This window comes from Nanorana parkeri, unplaced genomic scaffold (genome assembly GCF_000935625.1).
Source record: "Nanorana parkeri isolate BGI_ZX_2015 unplaced genomic scaffold, ASM93562v1 scaffold544, whole genome shotgun sequence".
NCBI lineage: Eukaryota > Metazoa > Chordata > Amphibia > Anura > Dicroglossidae > Nanorana > Nanorana parkeri.
The window spans coordinates 726,668-749,479 of record NW_017306812.1 but is presented as its reverse complement, the minus strand read 5'-3'; the positions used below and the strand labels follow the sequence as shown (position 1 = coordinate 749,479).

Genomic DNA, 22,812 nt, shown 5'->3' with positions numbered 1-22,812 from the left:
TTCCTCCCACAATCCAAAGATATGCTGGTACGTTAATTGTCTCCTGTCTAAGTCAGCCCTAGTATGTGTGCGTATATGCATACATGTGAGATAGGAACCTTGGATTGTAAGCTCCTTGAGGGCAGGGCTTGATGTGAATGAGAAAACACATCAAAAGTTTTTCCTTTCAGAGTCTCTGTCTTTGCTGAAACCTTTAAGGAGCTATAAGTTAATATTTAGCATGTCTTGGGCACCCTGAGTTTGATCAATTTTCTCCAGCAGGTTCCCATACCTGGTAAATTGTCCTGGCGCCGCTTTTCACAAATTCGCTCCATGGTTGAATTGGCAAATCCGTAATTGCTCTGACCGGCGTTTCCTCGCCCGCAGCTCACGGAGGAAAAGACCACAAAGTGATCGAGCTCCGGGCACTTCTCACGGCTTACACTGTAAAAATAACATTCGAAGTTTAGGAAAAGTTGTCACTTACATGACACGGAGGTTGTATGGCTCAACTATGGCTTCTCGAACAGAGAACATATGCGTACTACTTTAAATTTATTTATTTATTTTTTAAGAAAAGTTGTTCTTGATTAACCCTTTAAATGCAGAAAGAAACTCAAGAAAGCAAAAGGAACCGCTGTGAAGGTCTGACTGCTTGAGGACTGGGACCATGGTATGATATCAGTAATGGTACTATAGCAAAGCATTGTGGGAAATATGAATCAGGGAGAAGCCATGATAGCTCAGGGGTCTGGTCTGCCTTGTTATAACTCTTTATTTGATCATTTTAGACATAAGATTGTTAGTGACCAATGGCGTTGTGGAAACAACTATCCAGATCCTGTTCATAGTCATACTATTATAGAACAGTGATTACCTTTCCTGCTATGTGCATTTAAAGTGTATTTTCAGCTAGCAAATATTGTTATTTCTTATTTCAGGGTTTAACTATATTTTGTTTGCCAATTTCACATTTGTGCAAGCTTTCACTTCTATTTGTAGATTAGCCACTAGGGGAAGCTTTGCTTTGGATTTATTCAACCTACCTGCGTACATCAAGGTAAAATAATTAAAAAAAAAAACACACATATGCAGTACATCTCTGCAGTGCATACACATTTCCCCAATCACTATAAAGATTCTGCAAGAAAAATACTTTTTAGTCTGCTAGAAATAGGTTTAGCTCTGTAGACCTGTTATATAATGTGTCGTTACCTGTCCAGATTTAGGGTGCCATCATACTTTGGTTTGTTCACATCTTGGAATAGTTTAGTGGATAAGTTCTCAATCATGGCATCTTTAAGCACCTGTTCAAAAAAACAGAATTCCTTATAAATCAAACTTCAGAACTACTTGTTGTAGGCAAGTCAAGAAAGAACTCTTCTAAAAGACCAATTATATATAAAATACTTGCAACCCCTCACTGAATGAAGCATCAAAGGGAAGGTGTGGAAGCCCCATCATTGCACTTTAACACCTTCCCCCTTCGGGGAGAAGCGACTGAGCATGTGAGGCAAGAATAGAGTCCTCTGAATGTTTTACTGGCTGTCCCAGAAGAGAGGCATGGACAATCTTATTGTAGAACAGAAAGGGGAAGGGGGTTAGGACCTCTTTCTTAGATTTTGACTGCAATTGGTATCATATATGGGGAGATTGCACCTACTCGTGTGTCACCAAGACAGGAGAAGAACCTTTCAAATAGCTTTAAAGGAGAACTATGGGGTTAGGGCTTTTCCCCATAGTTCTCCTAAGGGTAACGGGAGGACACAAACTAGCGTCCTCCCGTCACCCTAAGCTCAGTACACCGCGAGCTACAGCTCGCTAAACTGAGACACCACAGTATACCGCGAGCTACTGAGACGCCGCAGCTGGAACGGATCCCGACAATTATGTCTGGATCCTATCTAGAGGCAGAGCCAGCTGTACCCGCCCCCTCCCCCGTCCGTTCCGCCAGTCAGCGCTGGAGGATCGGAGCGGGGAGGGGGGAATCCAATCCCTCCCCTGTCACGGCTCTGTGCCGTGACAAGATCGAGAAGTGAGCGAGTGACGGTATGTGTTCGCTCACCTCCCGATCTACTGAGCCGACCTGTGACAGTCTCATTGTCACAGGTCGGCTAGAACTATGAGGATGAGTGAAAAACACTCACCTCATAGTTCTCCTTTAAAGATGAAGTTTCATTTGCTTTTAATTGAACCTTTCGTGGTTCCAAACCCCCCGTCTCATAAACATGCTAATTACATTTTTTTTTATATAAAACCTTTCCTTTTTCTATTACAACTGTCCAAGATTGAAGGTGAAGCTGGAGGTCAACTTTAAGGAAAGGCTATCCATACAGGATATATAGAAAAAAATGAAGGTTTGTATGCAGTACACACAAGTTAGAGTTACGTGAACAGTGATGTTCTTACCATGGCCAGATTGAATATTCCACCCACTGGCCCTAACTGTGAAGCAGCATCTATCAGTTGCCTCGTTCCCCCTATAGACACCACATCTTTGGTTGAAACCACAACGGTGATCCCGGCTTCCTTCCAGCTCTGCACTTGTTTTGCCTGATAACCTGAAAAAAAGAACAAAGTATAAATTGGCTTTCAAACCCAAAACTGTGGATAACCCTATAATACTAGGACCGATTCTTTTCACTTGTAACCCAATTTCTTGGGTCTTCTTTAAGGTTTCATATACCGTCAAACTGCTGCGAGTACATGTCACATAGACTACCAATTAAATCTATTTTTTTTAGTGGTTTCTAAATATTTTATTAGAAGTTACGGGTAAGAATAAGATAATATTGTCTACAACAACTATAGGGACTCAATGATTACAGACATAAGTTGTAGATTAAACAAGAATTATGTAATATGTTGCACATTGCACAGACACACCAATTAATTGAATCTGATACTGACAATTCTTGTATCTCCTACATGTTCCTACATATTAAAAGAAGTAAATTCAGCAAAATGTGCAATCATATAATACACCAGTCAGAACATTATGACCACCCGCCTAATATTGAGTAGGTCCCCCTTTTCCTGACCCGTCAAGGCATGGACTCCACTAGACCTCTGAAGGTATACTGTGATATCTGACACCAAGCTGTCAGTAGCAGATCCTTTAAGTCCTGTAAGTGGCGAGGTGGGGCCTCCATCGATCGGACTTGTTTTTCCAGCACATCCCACAGATGATCGATTGGACTGAAATCTGGAGAATTTGGAGGCCAAGTCAACACCTGGAACTCATTCTTGAACCATTTTTGCAGTGTGGGAGGGCACTTTATCCAGCTGAAAGAGGCCACTGCCATCAGGGAATACCGTTTCCATGAAGGGGTGTACTTGGTCAGAAACAATGGTTAGGTAGGTGGTACATGTCAAAGTAACATCCACATGAATGGCAGGACCCAAGGTTTCCCAGCAGAACATTGCCCAAACCACCACACTGCCTCCGCCGGCTTGCCTTCTTCCCATAGTGCTAATGTTATGGCTGATCAGTGTATGTGCAAGATTGCAGTTAAAGCATACCATTCCTTATTCCGGATCTAGAGGTCAGAATGAGATTGCGAGCTCCCCTTTCGATTAACCATTGAGCTAACTCCAGACCGAACCCGCCCAGTCCTCCGGTGATGATGTAGGACTTTGTCGGAGGGAAGGACGTCCGTGGGATAGCAGGAAGTAAAGCATCAGCTTCTCTAACAGATCCGATTTCTTCATCACGTACCTGAACAAAAGGCACAACTGTCTCAGATCACAGCATATACATGGTAATCAGATATTCACCATGGTCCTAGGTTCATGGCAATCAACTACAGATCGGTTTTCAACAGTTTTGCTACTACTGTACTACTACTGTGCTGATTTGTAATTGGTTGTTATGGGTTACAGAACAGTATTGATTATTAAACGATCAGCCTAATACCCAAGACCAAATTTCTGCCACAGCCAATAAAGGCCATGGCCATGGGTGGCACACACCCATCCACATATCAGAGCTCCAGTCAAACAGCTAACTACACAGAATAAATATATATATATATACCAGAACTATTTTACCTGCCAAAGGATCTGTATTTCTGTCAATCCAGTTCTGAGCATTACACAGCCCTGCCACACAGCACAGCCCTGTCTGGCAGAGGAGGGGGCCTGATTTTTCTCTGCCGTAGTTAAATAATATACTGTATGTAGGTCTAGTCCCCCCCCCCCCAACCTTTGACTAGACACCGAATGGAGAAGCAGCAGTCTGATGAGCTCACCTCTCTGTTACTGTGCTCTCTCTTATTAGCATGCTTCTTGATAATACACCAGTTCTGCAGCACAACTGGCTGACATGTTGTGCTGCTTCTCCCTCCCCCTTTCTGAGCTCTGCCTATACAAATGACTGCAAGAGGCTAATACCAAGTCAAATTCAGGTTCTTACACTGCTTCCATAAAAAACACATTTAATGATGTAATATGGATTACAAAGCTGCATTACGCTGTGTAGTCCAGCCTCAAATGCGACTACGGCCAACCACCTCCTCACCTTTATCAGAACTTTTCCAATGTGTTTTCCTTGTGCCATGAATCTGAATGCCGGTTCCACCTCATCCCGAGTAAAGATGGTCCTCGTAAGTGGCTTCACCACTCCATCCCTTATGCCGGATTTCAGCAGGTCAGACACTTCCTCCCATTCTCTATTCCCCTCTTCAAAGAGGGCATCCAGCAAGATCCCATGGAAGGCCACGTTCTTCAGGAACAGAGCCATACCTGCACAGAGACAGCAACGAGAAAAATATATTATAAAATGCCTGGGCAAAATAAAAACATATTCGGTACATCTCTGCAGTGCGTCATGTTTTATCCCTTTAAAAAGCTGCAAGTGCAAAAAAAGAAATACCTGGAGATCCTTCCAAATATCTAGTGAGTGTATAACTTTCCATTCTCATCTCTCTCTGTCCATCTCCACATGTATACATTAATATATTTCCCAATAAAACAATGCTGCTCCTGTGATGCCTAAGTGCCTGCCCATATATTGTGTGTAGGAAAAGGGATGAGTAGCAAATGAAACTGACTTAGGGCACCCTTCTGATTTTATCCCCCAACAGCTGTCCCTGCATAACTGGCGATGGCATCACAGGGAGTAATTAAAGCTGTGGGTTTCTTTTAGACCACCTCACCATAACCTGTCCGGTTGTGCCACTTCATCTGCCTACAAGCCCAACTCCAATGAAGCCATTATTTTCACACACTGCACAAATGAAGGCCAACACGCCTGACAAAGCTGTAAGCAGTTTGAAATATATGGCTCCATAATATTAGGTTATGCCTGTACTACAAACCAGTGTTGCGGTGGGATGTACAGTTGGCTCCAGGAGGAATTAAGGAATCATTAGCCTGTCTCCACCCACTATGAGGAAAAAATCCTTTAGCTTTTGGATTTTGAATGGAAGAGAAAGCCATGCAGATATCTTCTATCCTTGTATAGTGAAGTATTCATGTAGACAGCACTCCTCTAATCTTTCAAGGTGCAAGCAACTAGTACCTGCCTGGAAGATCCTCAATGTATAGCCAAAGCGCAAGGGTTGCAGCACTCAAATGTTTTTATTGCCAAGAAATTTAAATAAAGATTTTTCTTTCCGTATTTAAGTATATGTTAGCAAGAGGGTATTAATTTGTGCCCATGCCACTCACTCCCCTGATTTTGACATGATCCTTTCTATCATGGACACAAGGGCAGTGTTGATGGACATTTTTTTGACGTCAAGTGGGTTTAGCATTCCCATACAACTCTATGGCAATGCAAAACTTGCTTGAAGCTGGTCAAATGCAAATCAGAAGGAGGTCAACTGCAGGTGAAATGCACCTGTCAATGAATTCTGATAGATCTCAGAAGCATCTCAAATTGATGTCATCAACAAGGCTAAAGCCGTCAGTACAGGCCCTATGAAATGCATTTAGTGTGAATTCCCTGTAGAACTGACAGAGCTAATATTGAAAGTTTGACAGGACGGCATATAGAAAACTTTGCTTATACTCACCCAGCGGCGTGTTGTTGGACAAATCGTATTTGCCAATTTCCAGGAAGCGCCCGTGACGTCCCAGGCACCGCAGGCTGGCCTGTAACTTTTCCTCTGCCAGAGAGTTTAAGATCAGGTCGACTCCTGTGGAGGAAACAACAAGGTGGGCTCAGAGCTGTCTGGAAGGATTCACGGCAGCTAAGTTAGCATGGTAATGCTTTGCTGCTCACCTCTGCCTCCTGTTACACTGAGCACGTGCTCTTCAAAAGATGTATTTCTGGAATTTGCGAAGCACTGGGAGTTGAGCTGTGGGAATTTGCTTTGAAGGTATTCCTGCTTTTCAGGAGATCCTGAAAAACATGATTTTCAAGAGTTGGAGTTATGGTATTGAGTAAATCCATTTGTGGTCAAGTTTGTGGAAATCCGATTATCACACCTAGGGCAAAAGTATGTGACTACACCTCTAAATGATTGCATTCAGGTGTTTCCAGTGATGGGTATTATTCATATTACATAATACAAAGACATTTTACTCAATTGTGTACTTACAAAATTTTGGCAACAATTTATGGAAGGCCCTTTTCTGTTCCAGCATGACTGTGTACAAAGGCAGTGCCATAAAGACATGGTTTGACCAGCTTGCTATGGAGGAACCAAAGAGCCCTGGCCTCAACCCTACTGAATACCATTGGGATGAAGTGGAATGCCAACTGCAAGCCAGATCTTCTCATCCAACATAGTACCTGACCTCACAACTATTGTTTGGCTTAATGGGCACAAATTCTCACAGTATATCTATGAATGGAAAAAAACGAAATAATAAAAATGTAATCTAGGACAACTTACCCACTGTGGTTAACACGTGGCACCCCATGCTAAGACATATAGCAATAGCTGCCTGACCGACCCCCCCTGATCCAGAGTGGATAAGAACACTTTCGCCTTTACGTAAACGTCCTCGTACAACCAGCGCATAGTAAGCTGTGGCATAGACAACTGGCACTGTGGCAGCATCAGCCAATGACCTGCAAAAGAACAGTGGTATGTTGCATTTTCTGTTTACAGTGCTGAATTCTAAGTACTTTCTCATGTATTCTAATATGTATATACAGAGGTATATACAGGCCTCCTCAGAAAAGTAATAAAAAAACAACTTCAGTAACAATCATTTACAATAGCAATACCGGAAGAAAGTCCCATTTATAATATCTTATATGACCAAAAGATTATGGGCACCTCTCCAAATTATTAAGATGAGGGATTCCAGTGAAGGATACTGTTAATGCTACAGCACACAAGAGGCATTTTTTGACATCTTAGCCACCCTTGTGGCAATGGTTTGGGGAAGGCCTTTTCTTAGGGGGAGGCCTGCTGTATACAAAGCCACCTCCATAAAGACATGGCTTGATGAGTTTGGTGTGGAGGAACTTAAGTGGCCTGCAAAAAGCCCTGGTCTCAACCCTACTGAACAGCTTTGGGGTGAATTGTAATGCTGATTGTGAGCCAGGCCTCTAAATGTTTTTTTTACACGAATGGGCACAACTTTCCACAGACACACTCCAGAATCTTGTGTCAAGCCTTCACAGATGAGCGGAGGATGTTATAGCTGCAAACTCCATATTAATGCCCGTGGTTCTGGAATGGGATGTCCAACAAGCTCATACCGGTGTGACGGTCTGGTGTGCACAAATTTTTGGCCATATAGTGACTGATCAAAAACATGTACTTTCCCCATTAAAGGCAAAGTAACAGGTTCACCCCCCTTTCATTGAGACCCTACACCGCACCCCATCATCAGTATCATCACTTAGACCTGGTGATTGATACTGGATACTTTACTTGGTTCTAGTGGACAAGTAGGGCATAGAAGGTAAGCAACTGAAGAAGAGGGATTAGGAATGCAATCAAGGGAACCAGTTACTTTGCACTGCCACTGTCCACATTATAGATTGGTTTTATTTACCAGTTCTCAGGTACGTTCCACAAGAAGCGTTGGTCAGCATCCACAGCGGTAGCCAGACCTTTAGCTGGAAGAAGTCCCATGACCCTCTTGCCTGCAGGGTCACGGCCTGAAAACTCAATTCCCAGCATACACTGCTGAAGCGCCAAGTCACCTTGTAACCAAAAAAAAGAATAAAGATGAATGATCATCAAGGTCACAAACCCTTTCCTATACAAAAAGTTTAAATGGCTTTTAGAATGAAGGATGAGACACTTAAAGATTCTGCGATCAGTATCAACCAATCCTCCAAACAAGCATCTTATTGGAAATTCATTTTATAGGACATTTTGGACATGCATCTGGCTGTGTCTGCTGTTCGGCAAACTTCTGTTTCTACTAACCGCTGTGCAATCCCATACGTTGGCCCAACATTACAATTCCAACTATAGCCATATGGGATCTTACCTGGGATGGCATCAGGGGGTAGTTTGCCGGTTGCCAGCATGATGTCTCGGAAGTTGAGTGAGGCATAGTAGACCTTACACAGTTTCACATTGGGGTTGGTGGGCTGGAAGTGACAAAGAGGAGAGGCGATCCAGCGCAGAGTAGAGAGGTCACCTCGGGTCAGGACATTCACAAAGGCAAATGGAGTTTTATCCTGAGCTTGATCTGCACAAACAAGACCCAACGACATTATTAGAGTTAGCAGAGATTGTAGATGGCAGTCGGAAATTGGCAGATGATTTAGCCACTTAACAATTCCTCTCACACATATACACACAAACACATTTATACTGCGAGCAGTCACCCCATCATGACGTATGTTGAGGGTATGGTACCTAAAGGTGCCTACATACATCAGAGCAGGATTGAATTGTAAGAACCGTCTTTATTGACAAGTAGGCATCATGTCACAAAAATAGCAACGTTTCAGAGCCACCCGGGGTCCCTTCACCAGTTTAATATCAAGCCTGATGAAGGGAGCCTAGGTGGCCCCAAAACATTGCTATTTTTTCAGATAAGGAACATTACCTGCTAGGAGCTTCTATGTTCTCCCTGTGGTTCTGCTTAATTTCCCCCAGCAACGTTCTAGTTGATTAACAGGATTCTACCTAAACTTACCCTTGGGGGTCTATTTATAAACTTAAAATTAGCAGGGCTGTTTGCTCTGTGAACGTTCACTCTGTGCGAATATTTGCCGAATTGTACGATCTTTAGGTTTTTTCTTTACAAGAGAGATGACTATTCAAATGTTTTCATACATGTATCATGACCACTAGATGGTGCTATAGGAGCATAAGAATTATGTTTATTCTCTGTGCTCATTGGTGTCATCTAGCGGCAATCATGAAAAATCAAAATTAATTTCCATGTAAAGAAGCAACTAAAGAAAGTTCATTTGGCATATGTCTGCACATAACGAATGCTCACAGATATTCATAGGGCAAAGGGTCCTGCAGATTGCTTATAAATAGACCCCTTGGCGTGTTTAGATGATCCCTCAGGCACAAGGATTCATATAATTGGTTTTATATGCTATGTAACACACTAGGAATTTGTAGGTGCGGTGTAGATAATTAAAATACATAAATGAGTATAATAATATACACAATGGGGGGAATTTATCATAGTAATTGCGAGTGTTTGAACTTGCACGGAATATATTTGAAGCGTTTTGCGCCAGATTTATGATGCTAGTGTAATGTTGTTGATAAATACGGTTTAATAGACTCCAGGGAAGAAGACTCGTAACTCCAGGCAAAAAGCTTAACTGTCCCTTCTTGAAGACGTGGTCATGAGGACTTCTTAAGTTGCCATTGTTTTGTTAGGTGATGCTCCAGTTTCAGACAGCCCACAACAAGGGCAGATGAAAAACAGGTGCAGTTGGAAAAGTAGTGCAAGCTTTGGTCAAAACAGGGGCACACGTTAAAAGACAGATTTGCACATAATTTAAGAGGCTAAAACTGTTGCAATTGGTTTAATAAATTCACCCCAATGAGTATAATAAACCCAGAAAAGCTCTTATTACACATATGAATCTGCCACTTCTGCTTGCTTGTCATACTGTTATATTCTGTATATACATGCTAGGAACTGTCCGGACAAAGCACATGAACAACTGAATGCTAAACACTAACCTTTCAGAAAGGTAATGTGGCGGAACGATCCCCACTTCCCGCCATGGTAAACATTCATCACCATATCTTTGCGCTGCAGCTGTTGGAGCTCCTTATCAGGAACCTCATACGACATCACATCAGAATTGAAGATGCACCTGGGGTGTAAATCAGGGTACAATGTAGGTAGGTACAAAAGGTGTTGAAAAGAAGATCAGTAAGCAAATATTTACATATGGAGTTATTGAAGAGCTGCCTAATTTAATAAGCTAAACATAAAATCTAAACTTCGTAACATTGAAAAGCAAACATGTTACAGAGCTTACCCAAAGTGAACATTTATCATCATCTTCAGGATGAAAAACTACAATTTTCAAAGATTTATAAAATATGGCATTTTTTACTATAATATACTGTATATTCCTATTCAAGCAGGTGGCACTCTTTTCACTTGTTTACCTGTCTATTCTTAGCTGCTCTGCTGGCAAAGGTGTCTCATGTTTGCCAATGTCAACAGCTCAACAACAAGTTCTGCACACAGTCGACTGAATCAGTTTATATCCAGAGGGTGCAACTTCTACCTGCTGGCTGCAGCTGTGCATTAGGTCCTCATAGACTTCTGTCTGCAGTTTGAAATACACCCTTCAGGCAAGTGGTAGGCATACTCTGCCCCAACTTCAAATCCCATTAGGCATTGCAAGGTTCTGACAGCCACAGGTATGACTCCCAGAGGCAGAGGCATGACGAGATTTGTAGTTTTAGCATAAATGGAGTGCCAAGGTTGCCCAAACCTGAGTTAGAACTTCCCAAAGGCAGATGCATGATGGAATTTGTAGTTTCACATCAGGAGGGCCAGCGTTTGCCCACCCCTGCTTTAGGCCATGAAACTTAAAAAAATTAGCGGGTTTTTGGAAACACAATTTTGGCGGCTATGCATATGAACACTCAGCAATTACTTCTTCACTTTCTGCATCACATGATTAGATACACCACCAGTCCGCTGAACTGTCCCATAATGTATGCATGCTTACTATATATTATTTTATAAAGCCTTATGGAGATCATATACGGCAATGATACCTGATTCTGTGTCCCCCAGGTTCCTGGCGCAGGCAGTTTACCATCCCAACAATACCAGAGTTTGGTTGCTTCAGGGCAGTGAGCCAAATATGGTGGTCAGTAGAATCCGCCATGAGTTCCTGTGTGGCACAAGGAAGACATTAGCTATAGCATAGGAAGCGTGGCTGCTCGTTGGGCCGGGTAGGTGGATATCACCAGCTTTCTAACAATATATGAATTCTATGTCACAGAGGATCATGAGAACAATCACACGGGTAGCTAACAATGAGGTGTCACTAGCTTTTTCTTCTGCAGTATTGCAATGTTGCAACTGCCTGTCCTTAAAACCAACACACTTCTGTTGGTGTCTGGTCCACTACTGCACTATGTGACATATCAGCCAGCAGATGGAACCAGAGCATGGAGCAGAGGACCAGGACACTCCAAGTGTGTAAGATGGTGAAAATTGTTGAGCCGGCGTAGCTCTTCATGGGAATGACGAGTACTGATGTAATTTACCTCTTCTTTTAAAGGGTTGGGTAGGACATGTGTTGCTGCTGCAGTATACAGGACCGAGGGCAGAGCTCAGCACTGAACATGAATATAGTGCAGAGGAGCAACTAGAAGTTTTCTGCTTTTTCCAAATTATGGGCAGCACTGAAAAGAGGGGACTCCTTTAATGCTGCAAGTATGTAATGAGGAAAAGTCACTTGTTTTCTATCATTCAGTTACTGAAGACACAGAACTGGTGCTGTGTAGATATATGATAATCTTGTAGGAGAATAAAGATAAAGAATCATGACGGATGCTTTCATCTGTGATATTATATTATGCAGTTGGTGACCTGGCATCACATGACCATCCTACAGGAGCCATAACGGCACTGCATTAAAGAAAAAATTGACCTGGTGCAGCTATATCCTGGACCATCCCCATCCCATAACCAGTCTTGGTTTAGTGGCAGCTTTAGAAGTGCTGCCTCTTAAAGGAATGACAAGTTAGCAACATTCTACATAGCCAAGTATCAGGATATGCAGCCACGACTGCATTTATGATCTCTATAAAACAGCTCACCTTGAGCGAATCCACCCATGAACAATCCATGTCTTCCACCGACAGGACAACGGGCGTCTTCTGTGGGCCCCGTCGACGGCATAAGAAAATGACAGAGTTGTAGAAAGATTTCTTCACGGCAACCAAATCCAAAGAGGCGGCTTCGAATAATTCCTCCCACTCTGCCTGTCAGGGATAGAAAACCATTACCAGGCTTTTATTTCTCAAATCTAATCCCGTAACTTGCAAACCATCAGATACAATGCCTACCCACCCTAAAGTGATAGTTCAGAGGTGGAATTAAACATAAATCCCGTCTCAAAATTGCTTAAACCGGTTCAATTTAGGATCTAGAGTTACCTGGTATACAAACAATACGAATTAGAAACTATGATCCAATTATTGTGACAATTAAATCGGGCCTGTGGTAGTCACCTAGACTGGATCATTATAGGTTTTTTTGGGAGTTCTGTGGGGTAATCCCTCCATGTCATCTTGTATCTCTAGGAATCTCCATGCCATAATTCCTGGCCAGCTTTCCATCCACTTTGGGCATATGAATGTTCCCATTCCCTTTGTCTGATTCTACATATTATAAATTAAGTGGCAAACTCAGCAATCAAAGTGGGACTCCTTCACAATAGATGTAGTAGATGTGCAAACTTTGGAATTGAAGCAAACCACCACACACCAAAGATATATAAGAGACCCTCAGGGCTTTTTCATTAATGTGTATGCATTTTTCAAAAGATGGACTATGCCTTTAAAATGTCTTTGTATGCAGTAATATTAACAACACCCTGCACTGGAGACAGCTGAACTCAATAATTTGAAGGAGGGTCCAGTTAAAGGAGAACTATGAGGTGAGTGATTTCCACTCACCTCATAGTTCTAACCGACCTGTGACAATGAGACTGTCACAGGTCGGCTCAGTAGATCGGGAGGTAAGCGACCACATACCAGGTTCGCTCACCTCTCGATCCTGTCACGGATCTCTGCCGTGACAGGGGGAGGGGCTGGATTCCCCTCTCCCCGCTCCGATGTGCCAGCGCTGACTGGCGGAACGGACGGGTACAGCTGGCTCTGCCTCTAGATAGGCAGAGCCAGCTGTCACTCACGCAGCTGGGCGGATCCCGTAATCTACGCCGGGAGCCGCTCCGGCTGTGGCGTCTCAGTATACCGCGAGCTGTAGCTCGCGGTATAATGAGCTTAGGGTAACGGGAGGACGCTAGTTTGTGTCCTCCCGTTACCCTAAGGAGAACTATGGGGAAAAACACTGACCCCATAGTTCTCCTTTAAGACCAGTGAACATTATGTGTGTGCAAAGAAATCTTTGATGCCTATTAAAGAATCGTTTTCATGTTTCTGGTATAAAAGGTGGACCTGGCTGGAGGCTGGAACAGCTCTTCCTGCAGACACTTTGGTCTTGAGATCTAATGGCATTTGAAGTGCTATTTCATTGTATCTTACCTGAGAGAGAAGCCCATCTTTCTGCTGAAGATTTTGCGTCCTCAGAAAGGCTATGGTTTCTCCTAGGATATCTCCTTTCAGAAGAGTGTGCAGCAAAATAAATGCTCCTTCTTTCACTGCAGCAGCCATGTTGGGGAGAACCTGTCTTGGGTCTTTCAGCAGGTGTCCAGAGCTGTTACACACCAGCAAGTCGGCTCCTGTTAAACTGTTAGGTGGTGAGACCAGCGGGTCCCACTGCTCCATAGCCACTCCTGCCGCTTCAAGGTCACTGCCCAGCTCTGAGAAGACATCTAGTGTCCGGTCGGTGGCTGTATAGTCCACCTGCAGCATTGGCTGGGTGTTCAGGAGACTTAGCACATGAGAGGATAAGTGGCCGTTTCCTGAGAGGGCCTGCAGAGAAGTGTAAGGGGTCTAGTTATTAGATAAATACACATAAAAAGACATTGAAAAATGGTCTACAGAGTGCTAATGGAATGTTAAAGCTCATTCAAAGGATCACACCTTTGAAAGAGCTTTAAAAACCTTTTTATTTTTATCTCATACACTTTCCTTCCCAGACACTGCAGCTTACAGTTGGAGGGTTTCAGCAGCAGAGGCAGTGCTGTCAATCCAGAAAGTAATGGGCAGGACTAGATGTGGCTGGATGCTGATTGAAAATCTACAGGCTTGTGAATCAGCAGTGTCAATGCTGATAGCCATGCCCTCTGCAACGTCATCTCATCCCATTGTAGTGCAAGTAGGCAAAACCTACATGAGAGTGGGAACTCTGGTCTGAATTCGTGAGCAGTGCATCATTGTTGCCTCCCCATCTGAGGAAGCTGCATTAGGTGACTTCACTGCAAGGATCAACAGGTATTAGTGGGACTTTGTAGGGGGAACTAAGAGAAAACTGTAAGTGCAGATGCACTCATACTAACTGCTGCAGTGCATATTTTGTTTTAATGGGAGGCCACAGTTGTACTTTAGGCGTTAGCAAAATCTGGTAAGTTTAAGCGCTCAGCTAATATACAAATGTTCTGGGTTCTAGAATGGGCAGCATTTATTCCTGTTACAATGTCTTCGGGCAAATGCCTGAACCCTGTGAGATGACTAAGCATTACCTTCCGCACTCATGTGCATGAATCTAAAGACAAGTGTACACAAGCTTTTGTTTGCGTCAGTGCCGGTTTCTTCATACAAGTCAATGGGAATGCAAAAGCAGCTTGACGCAGTGTAGAAGAAGTGAATTGCAGTGAAGGAGCTCAGATGGCACTCAGAAGTGTCTTAAAATGATCTCAAATGCAAGCTGAATGCCCCTGAAAGCAGGCTGCATTTGCATTGCATCTACACAAGTTCAAAGAGTCACAATTTTGGTCTATGGAATTTATCGTCTCCCCTCTTTTTCCAGCAGCTAGCTCACATACTGGTCTAGAGGTGGATATATATGGTCCTATCATAGAGCTATCTGCACTTACCTCAATGATCTTGATCCTGTGTGCACTGCCAGTCTCCAGCACTGTATCTAGACAGGATTTGAGTCTAGGAGAGTTAAGTAGCCCATTCAGTAGGGGGTCCTCTCGGAGCTGATTGCTTTTCTGTAGGAGGGTTTTTTCCAGCTCTGACTGCAGGTTTCCATTGAGTTCCAGGTTACAGATCTCTGTGAGAACGTGGAGAAGACCCTGGTCGGAAGAAACGCTCAATTGCTTCTTCCTCTGGCCATTGCCTGCAGACTTGGTCCCAGGGATATCCAGTTTAAGCCCATGCTGTGCCACTTTCAATTCCAGTTCGTAGATTTTATCTGCAAGACAAAACAATACAAATAGGTGTATATCAGCTGATTCTTTTCTGAAGTCTACAAGTATTGTCTGCATTATACTATCTCATTGCTCTTAAAATGCAGCCACCTAGAGTTTCCTGCATATACCTGAAGCAGTTTCCACTCCCGCCATGATGCCTGGATTCCCGGGCCTTTCTGATAGGGCAACGTTCCAGCATTTCCCAGCATTTCCTTGTAGCATTGGATACCCTTTCTATCCCGGTCAGTGAAGCAGCCCATCATAGTGATGGACCAAATAAAATGCTCGGGAGATCCTTTGGCACCACCAGGATCAGAATGACGCAGGGTTCGGACATGGCCGCAGGAGTTTAAGCTGCAGCAGGTATGAGATATTTGTGCTTTATCTGTTTAAGTAGCTTTTTCAGTGAGATGACAGAGTTACTTTAGCATTGCCTGAACCTGGGTAACCTCAAACTGCTTTCCATAGATCCACCAAACATCATATTTATTAATGTCTTTATATCACAATCACAGTATCATGCCCATCCCTAAACCAACACGTTTCACCCGGCTTCATTGTGGAGATCTCTATCATTAAGCACAAACATATGAAATGCGTTACAGGCGCGCATGGTTAAGAACAGGGATGATAGTGTGACACTAATAAATATGATGTTCAGTGGATCTATGGAGTGTGGTACATTTTGTTTGAGGTCAGGCTAGAGCACGTGGACGAGCTCAGTACCTGTACCCATAATGCTCCCAGAGAAAGGAACCGACGTGGGAATCACAGTGAGCGGTGATGCTTTTATTCAGAAACTGAACCTGGGTAAACTGAATATGCGTTGGCCCCTGCACCCCAAGTACCTGTACAGTGTTCTAGCAGAGCGTGGAGGTCCTTGTCTCCTTGCAGACAGTCTTCTTCAAAAAACGGGGTGAAGACAAAGTTCTCCAGGGTTGGCGGAGTTTGCTGCTGCTGCCGGCGGGGAGCTGTAGTGGCATGGAGTCCCGATATCTGAACACCTCCAGATACTATCCTTTCCAAACAGTTGTTAACAGAAACCGGTACAGCTACAATGATAGGAAAATAAAAAGATTTCATGGAGCAGAGCCATTACCCAAAGGAAAGTACATGGGACTATCTATGGTACTTGTGGGCAATCTTGACTTGTTTTTTTAGCGGAACACTTCATACTTCTGGGTCCTTGGGCTTAGCAGGAATTCAAGGGTTTATCTTATTAGGGTATGGAAAAGGTAGCTTTAGTATCAAGTGGTGACTTTAGGTGAACTCTGTGCACCATGATTTGATATCTTTCAATGTGTCCTCTTTCCTTTACCTGTGCAATGTAGCAATGTTGGTTCTTTAATTAGAAACTTAGAAATTAGAAACTAAACCTGAATTAGAATAAAATCATCTTATAGCTGTGTTTCTTGGTAGAGCTTCCACTGTATTTCAGTCCACTGCCGACACCACACTAAAGCTATAATGGACATCAGTGGCGGTGTTATGTGTCTGCTCCCTGTGTGCATATTACAAAAAGAAGTAGAATGCTTTTGTGTGATAACTTGCACTCACGGCCCACACAAGTGCTTGATATCACTTAAAATAAAATTCCTGTATCCTGTATAGCAGAATTATCACAACCTATAGTGGGTATGGCAGCCACTTCTTCCACATAAGAGTATGGGCAAGAAGTCTCCTGGTAATCACACAGCAAGAGTATATCAACACAAAAGGGAATGAATAAAAAAAAATCATGTACCTTTCTTGTCATCTGGACATGGACACACGTGTTCCTCATGTGTTGTTGGGTCAATGAGTACAGACAGGATTCTTGTTGGTAAACGGAGGCTGCGGCCTTTTATTCCCAAGACCAACATCTGCAGCATGGTGTCCAGGAACGTCACCCAGTTCCCTGTCCACAGCAACTTCCCTCTGTCACCTAGGACAACATATATCAGTTCGCTTCATATCCGACTTACCTACATTATCTTTCACAACTATATACTCCTTATGGGAACTCAGCAATTAAGCAATTTTCATATCTCTGCCATGGGCCTATGGATTTGGTGATCATAATGTAATTACTTAAAGCCCAACTTGGGGCTTTTTTTTTCCATGACTACCACTAGATCTCCTCAGTCGGAGGTGTAGAAGGACCAAGGTGTACAGCATGCATCCAAGGTACTTCAATTAAGTTTTTAGGACATGCAACGTACACCCAAGGGCATGACTATGTAAAGCAGAATATTATGTTAGGCCATTTTGCTTTTAAATGACCCAATAGTGGCAGAACTTCCACCTTGTATTGTATATGTTGTGTGGCAAATGAAGTCATAAGTAGACAGTAAATTCTCTCTTCTTGAATTTTCAGGTATGCACTTCTGCTGCAACTGGCACAAGGGGGTCCAGCATTTCCTTAGAATTTAACAGGAGGGGTAGAAACACAACAAGATGGGTGGGTACACCCACAAGTTTAATATGGAAAAGGACAGTGCCAGGACCTACAGTAGAGAGATCCCCCTTCCGAAGTCCCCAAGAGTTGTCAGAAGCCAGGTTTTGACCCACCAGATGCTACCTAAAGCTGAAATGCCACACTTGGGTGGACTGATCAAAGGGTCAATCATAGCCCCATAGTTTACTGTTGGGTCAGCCCACCCAACAGTGATCTTTTAGTTAGTGTGTGAGCTTGGTGGTCTGAGTCAGTCCCTGACTTCTTAAATATTCTGAATACTCTAACAGCCTGGTCTTCCTGCCATAAATGACAACTATGGTAATGTCCACCTCAGGGTTTGGGTGTTCCTACCCTCCTTTGCATGTTTCAGCTTCTCCTGTTATATTCTGGATAGTATAAAATTAATAAAAAATCCAGCAGGAATGGTGGGAGTAATTAATAATGGGCACAGCAGGTGTACAGACCCAGAAACTAAGAGCAAGGATGTTGGGCACCCCTCATAATGGGCACAGAAGGTGTGCAGACCTAGGAACTCAGCATAAGGATGGCGGAAGTCCCTCATAATGGGCACAGCAAGTGTGCAGACAAGGGAACTTAGCACAGGGTGGTGGGAACTTCTCATAATAGGAACAGCAGGTGTGCAGACTAAGGAAGATAGTGCAAGGATGGTGGGAGCTCCTCATAATGGGCAGAGCAGGTGTGCAGACCTGGAAATGCAGTGCAGAGATCTCACCAAGAGAGACCCAGAGAAAGTAACTGAACATTCAGTTTTCTTCACCAAGAATACACAAGAACACCTCACCTCTACCACTTGACTCAATAATTCCTTGGAAAGTTGGTCCGTAGTCATATCCTCGCAGTCTTAACTCTTTGTAAACATCTTTATCTGACAAGAGGACATCTTCCTTCTCGCTGTTCCCCTTCACAGAATCTGTCCGCTGTTTGTGGAAATCGTTCAGGCTGTTCTCTTCCATGACGGAAATCTTCCCTAGAACATTAGACTTTATTAATTTTTTTATTTTTACATTTCCCAATAACTGCCTCTCTGTGGCTGGTGTAGATTTGTGCTTCATGGCAATAAAAAGTCATTTGTTGACCTACCGCTAGCTGCCAGGTTTCCACCCTCCGAGACCTCAAAGCGCTTGGATGCTGGCATGAGTCGAACCTCCAGCTGAACAATGCCTGCAGGGAGAGAAAGTGTTACTTTTTCAGGTTGTCCAAATATATAGGCCCATTTGAGTACAGAGAAAAACTGGTAAATTGACTTAGACCCACCAGGGGCCACCAGTAGACTTTCGACTAATTGAGAGTGGATTCTAAAGGAGCTGCTAATATAGAAAGCTTACACACTCCTTGCTTTAAAGAAGCCAGCATATATAGTTTAAGTTTATGAGATTAATTTATATGTAATATTCTTTGCCAAATAAAAATATGCAGAATTTTGATTTTGGTGATCTTCCAGTGGTTGTCATGAACCTTACATTTTTTTTCTTATACTTTGTTTTCCCTGGTTCCTCCTTTCCCTCTCAGCAACAATGGTAATGCCATTTTTTAAAAATTAAAACTGTTCCATTTTCATTACATGTCTTATTTTAGACCCATTGACCTCTATGCAATGCAGGTAGATGCATTGCATAGAGGTCAATGGCTGGTTGGAGGGGCTGTCAGATTACTGTATGTACATAGCTTCTTCAAAACCTCACTGCACCCTGCCTCAGTACTCTCTCTTTTCAAGAGCCCTCAGCCCTAATGCAAGCAGTGGGTTGGTTCTTGTGAGGAGTTATGCTAATATCAAAATGCATTGATGGGTCAGTGTAGAGGAGTGGGCATTCCTAGAAATTACTCTAGGTAATGCCTAGTTTTTGAGCCTCCAGTCAACTACTGTCCAAGTAAAAACACTTATTCACTGTTTTTGGTTTGACAGCTAGATAGATGCGAGTGTCCAGGTCTACATGACAGTAAGTATCTAGGTCTAGATGACAGTGGGAACCAGCACCCATTTCATCCCCATCTATTAAAATAAGCCCCTAAGTTCCAGAGGTCCTCACTTTAAAGGAAACCTGTCATGGAGATTTGCCACTGATGACTTCTAAAAAAATGATATGAAATTTAAATAACTGACCCAGAATGTCAAAGAATTTGACACGTATCTGACTGTCCTGATCTGTATACTAGTTATCAGTCAGTGAAGAAATGAAGCTGGTGGGTCAGCACAGAGGCCAGCAATGGTGGCACCCATTAGGTTTACTAATAGGTAGGTTTACTAATAGGTAGGTTTACTTTAAGGGGAAATAGTACAGATTTTCCAGTAACCACATCATCTCACAATACCTGCACTCACCTGTTTTAGGCAGGATTGTTGCTCTGTGGATTGTGACCTCTTCAAATACAACAGGGGTCTGCTCCATGACCACCCCAAGGGACCTTGCAAGCGTCCTCCATGCCAGAACCAGATACCCGGTGGCGGGATACAGAACACGACCATCAATACAATGTCCGCTCATAAAAATATCTGGGGAATCGGGGTTCATATCTGCCAGAAGATAAAGACATTTCCATAAGAACCTTTACTAACTTCTTGCTGGAACTCAGCGTCTATAAAGCCTTGGACGAAGGGTGTAGGTCAGTGGTGGTCAAGTTAGTTGGCTCCTAACATCACCAAAGGGCCACACATTATATGAAGTGAATGTTATGCTACAGAACATGCTACAGACATGTTGGTCAGAGACAGTAGATATGGTACACAAGATGGTCATAGACTGCAAACATACTAGAGGGGATGATCAGAGCCTGTAGCCTATAGAAGTTTCTGGGGAATGCTTCAGGAGACATGTTACATGAGACTGCTAGAGATTACAGCTTTGACAGACCATTTACAAATCAATGCTTCCACATTTGTGCTCCCTACACTCCTCTGGAAAATCACGTATTTATTTAAATAGCGCCGACAATTTACGCAGCACTTTACATAGTTGTACATTCACATCAGTCCCTACCCTCAAGGAGCTTACAATCCAACATGCATACATAGAGGGCCAATTTAGAGAGGAGCCAATTAACCTACCAGCATGTCTTTGGCGTGTGGGAGGAAACCGCAGTACCTGGAGGAAACCCACGCAAGCACAGGGAGAACATGCAAACTCCTTGCAGATAGTGACCTGGCCGGGATTCAAACCGGGGACCCCCAGTGCTGCAAAGTAGAAGCGCTAACCACTACGCCACTGTGCTGCCATATGCCATAACTGATATTTGATATTTCTTTCAGGAATATCCATTATAATAGATCAGAGGAAATTAAAAATGGGATGGACAGCACAGAAAAAAGTAAGACAATGTAAAAGGCATAAACCAAACCACATAACTACTAGAAGCCAATCTGCAGGATATTTTCCATCACTGGCAAAGGCAACAAAACACTGTCTGCAAGGGTAGCGCACCCCCCCCCCAGGGTCACACAATAAGCGCCAAAGGGATACATGTGGCCCCTGGGTTGGACACCAGGGGTGTAGATATTTTTAGAGGAGAGCATATTGATCATGTGCTCTGGATTGGGCCAATAAGTATAAAGCAGATATATGCAAATATCAGTTGAACCTAATCTGCTGGGGAATTTGTAATATTCTTTGCCAAAGAGCAACAGAAGATACTGGTACCCTTCAACACCAGGCAAGAGGGGATGCCGTTTTATTTCGGGCCTTATGTCTTGAAACGTGAATTTGATCATGATGGGTATATGGGTCTATAGCAATACAGCATGGGGAGGGGGTAAGGGTAAACACCAACATATTCTTTTGGAATAGGGATTCCAACTTTTACTCTTGTTTGGTGTGCCAGGCTGCTATCTCTGGAGAAGGGCCACTAGGGAACACAATCTGTGGAGTCACCAAACAGGCTCTTATCCAAGTTCTCAATGCTTTGTAAGTTCGAAACTTTGTATGGAGTATTTTGTACCTTAACATGATGCTGCCTATCTGCTTTGCACTTTATTAAATCATTATAAGGATTGAGTATCGTGCGTTATAAGCAGGGCCGTCTTTAATATTAATTGGACCCAGAGCGAAAAACTTTCTTGGGCCCCCCGCCCCCTACCCACCTCTCCCCCACCATGCACTGTCGCTCTCCAAAACAGCAGATAGGAGGAAACGTCAGAGTGAGACATGACCCTGCGGTCGCGCTATGCAGTGTACGGCAGGGGTGGAGCAACACTATACAATGATCGCATAGTAAACAGAATGGTGACGCATGTGTATCTTTTTGCGGGCTCAAGCGGTAGCTGCCTTGGGCCCCACAACAATGACTGGGCCCAGGGCAACTGCCCCTTTTGCCCTGCGTTAAAGACAGCCCTGGTTATAAGTCCTTGGTGAGGATGACTCTTTCCATGTTTAAGGATTGTTGGCCTACGTCATGCTCTTACACTGTTGTCCTCTTACATGAGCCTTTAGAGTGGACTGGAGTGTACATCACTGTATCATATGTTTTTTTGGATCTATGGGATCAATATTAGGTTAAACTAATTCTTTATTTCCATTATTATGTCACTTGGGTCGTCAGCTTACCAACATTGTAGACTGTGGACGATGTGGATCCCCCTGAACCAGCAGGGAAATCTTCAGGTTTGGGGACATCCCAGGTCTGGCTGTGATCCCATTGGAGGAGAGGGGAGATGAGAGGGGTACCGGCCGGCACAGGGTATTCAACCGGAGGATAGATATTATTACAATGAACATTAATCCTGCGGAAGGAATACATACCATTATCTGGAGAGCCAATGGAAACGTCAAATTCAAACAGAACGGTTTGAGGAGTACAAAAGCAGATGAGGATTGAAGAAAACAAAAAATACAAACCCGCTCAAATAGACCTTCCCGATGTTTGTAAGGAAGAATTCCAGATTGTTGCTGTGTCCTCTCTTCATCAGAGGGAGGATTGTGTTGGTTGGCTTCAAGCTTCTTCTTAAGATCGCCTGGTGGGGTAAGGGTAAGTC

At 43.4% G+C, this 22,812-nt stretch overlaps 1 protein-coding gene across 1 annotated transcript in view; it reads right to left on the bottom strand.

Annotated features, from left to right (window-relative positions):
- FASN (fatty acid synthase) overlaps positions 1 to 22,812 on the bottom strand; it is a 43,890-nt gene that overhangs the window by 8,528 nt on the left and 12,550 nt on the right. The window contains exons 14-35 of the mRNA XM_018561789.1: positions 22,676 to 22,791; positions 22,385 to 22,560; positions 20,170 to 20,361; positions 18,930 to 19,010; positions 18,631 to 18,816; positions 17,136 to 17,315; positions 16,240 to 16,443; positions 15,071 to 15,393; positions 13,617 to 14,006; positions 12,168 to 12,332; positions 11,115 to 11,233; positions 10,056 to 10,192; positions 8,383 to 8,586; positions 7,939 to 8,089; positions 6,822 to 7,000; positions 6,206 to 6,325; positions 5,997 to 6,119; positions 4,499 to 4,722; positions 3,502 to 3,697; positions 2,389 to 2,540; positions 1,195 to 1,286; positions 272 to 423 (exon numbers count right to left, since the gene is read on the bottom strand). Coding sequence (XP_018417291.1) covers positions 272 to 423; positions 1,195 to 1,286; positions 2,389 to 2,540; positions 3,502 to 3,697; positions 4,499 to 4,722; positions 5,997 to 6,119; positions 6,206 to 6,325; positions 6,822 to 7,000; positions 7,939 to 8,089; positions 8,383 to 8,586; positions 10,056 to 10,192; positions 11,115 to 11,233; positions 12,168 to 12,332; positions 13,617 to 14,006; positions 15,071 to 15,393; positions 16,240 to 16,443; positions 17,136 to 17,315; positions 18,631 to 18,816; positions 18,930 to 19,010; positions 20,170 to 20,361; positions 22,385 to 22,560; positions 22,676 to 22,791 — 3,862 coding nt within the window. The remainder of the gene's footprint in view (positions 1 to 271; positions 424 to 1,194; positions 1,287 to 2,388; positions 2,541 to 3,501; positions 3,698 to 4,498; positions 4,723 to 5,996; positions 6,120 to 6,205; positions 6,326 to 6,821; positions 7,001 to 7,938; positions 8,090 to 8,382; positions 8,587 to 10,055; positions 10,193 to 11,114; positions 11,234 to 12,167; positions 12,333 to 13,616; positions 14,007 to 15,070; positions 15,394 to 16,239; positions 16,444 to 17,135; positions 17,316 to 18,630; positions 18,817 to 18,929; positions 19,011 to 20,169; positions 20,362 to 22,384; positions 22,561 to 22,675; positions 22,792 to 22,812) is intronic.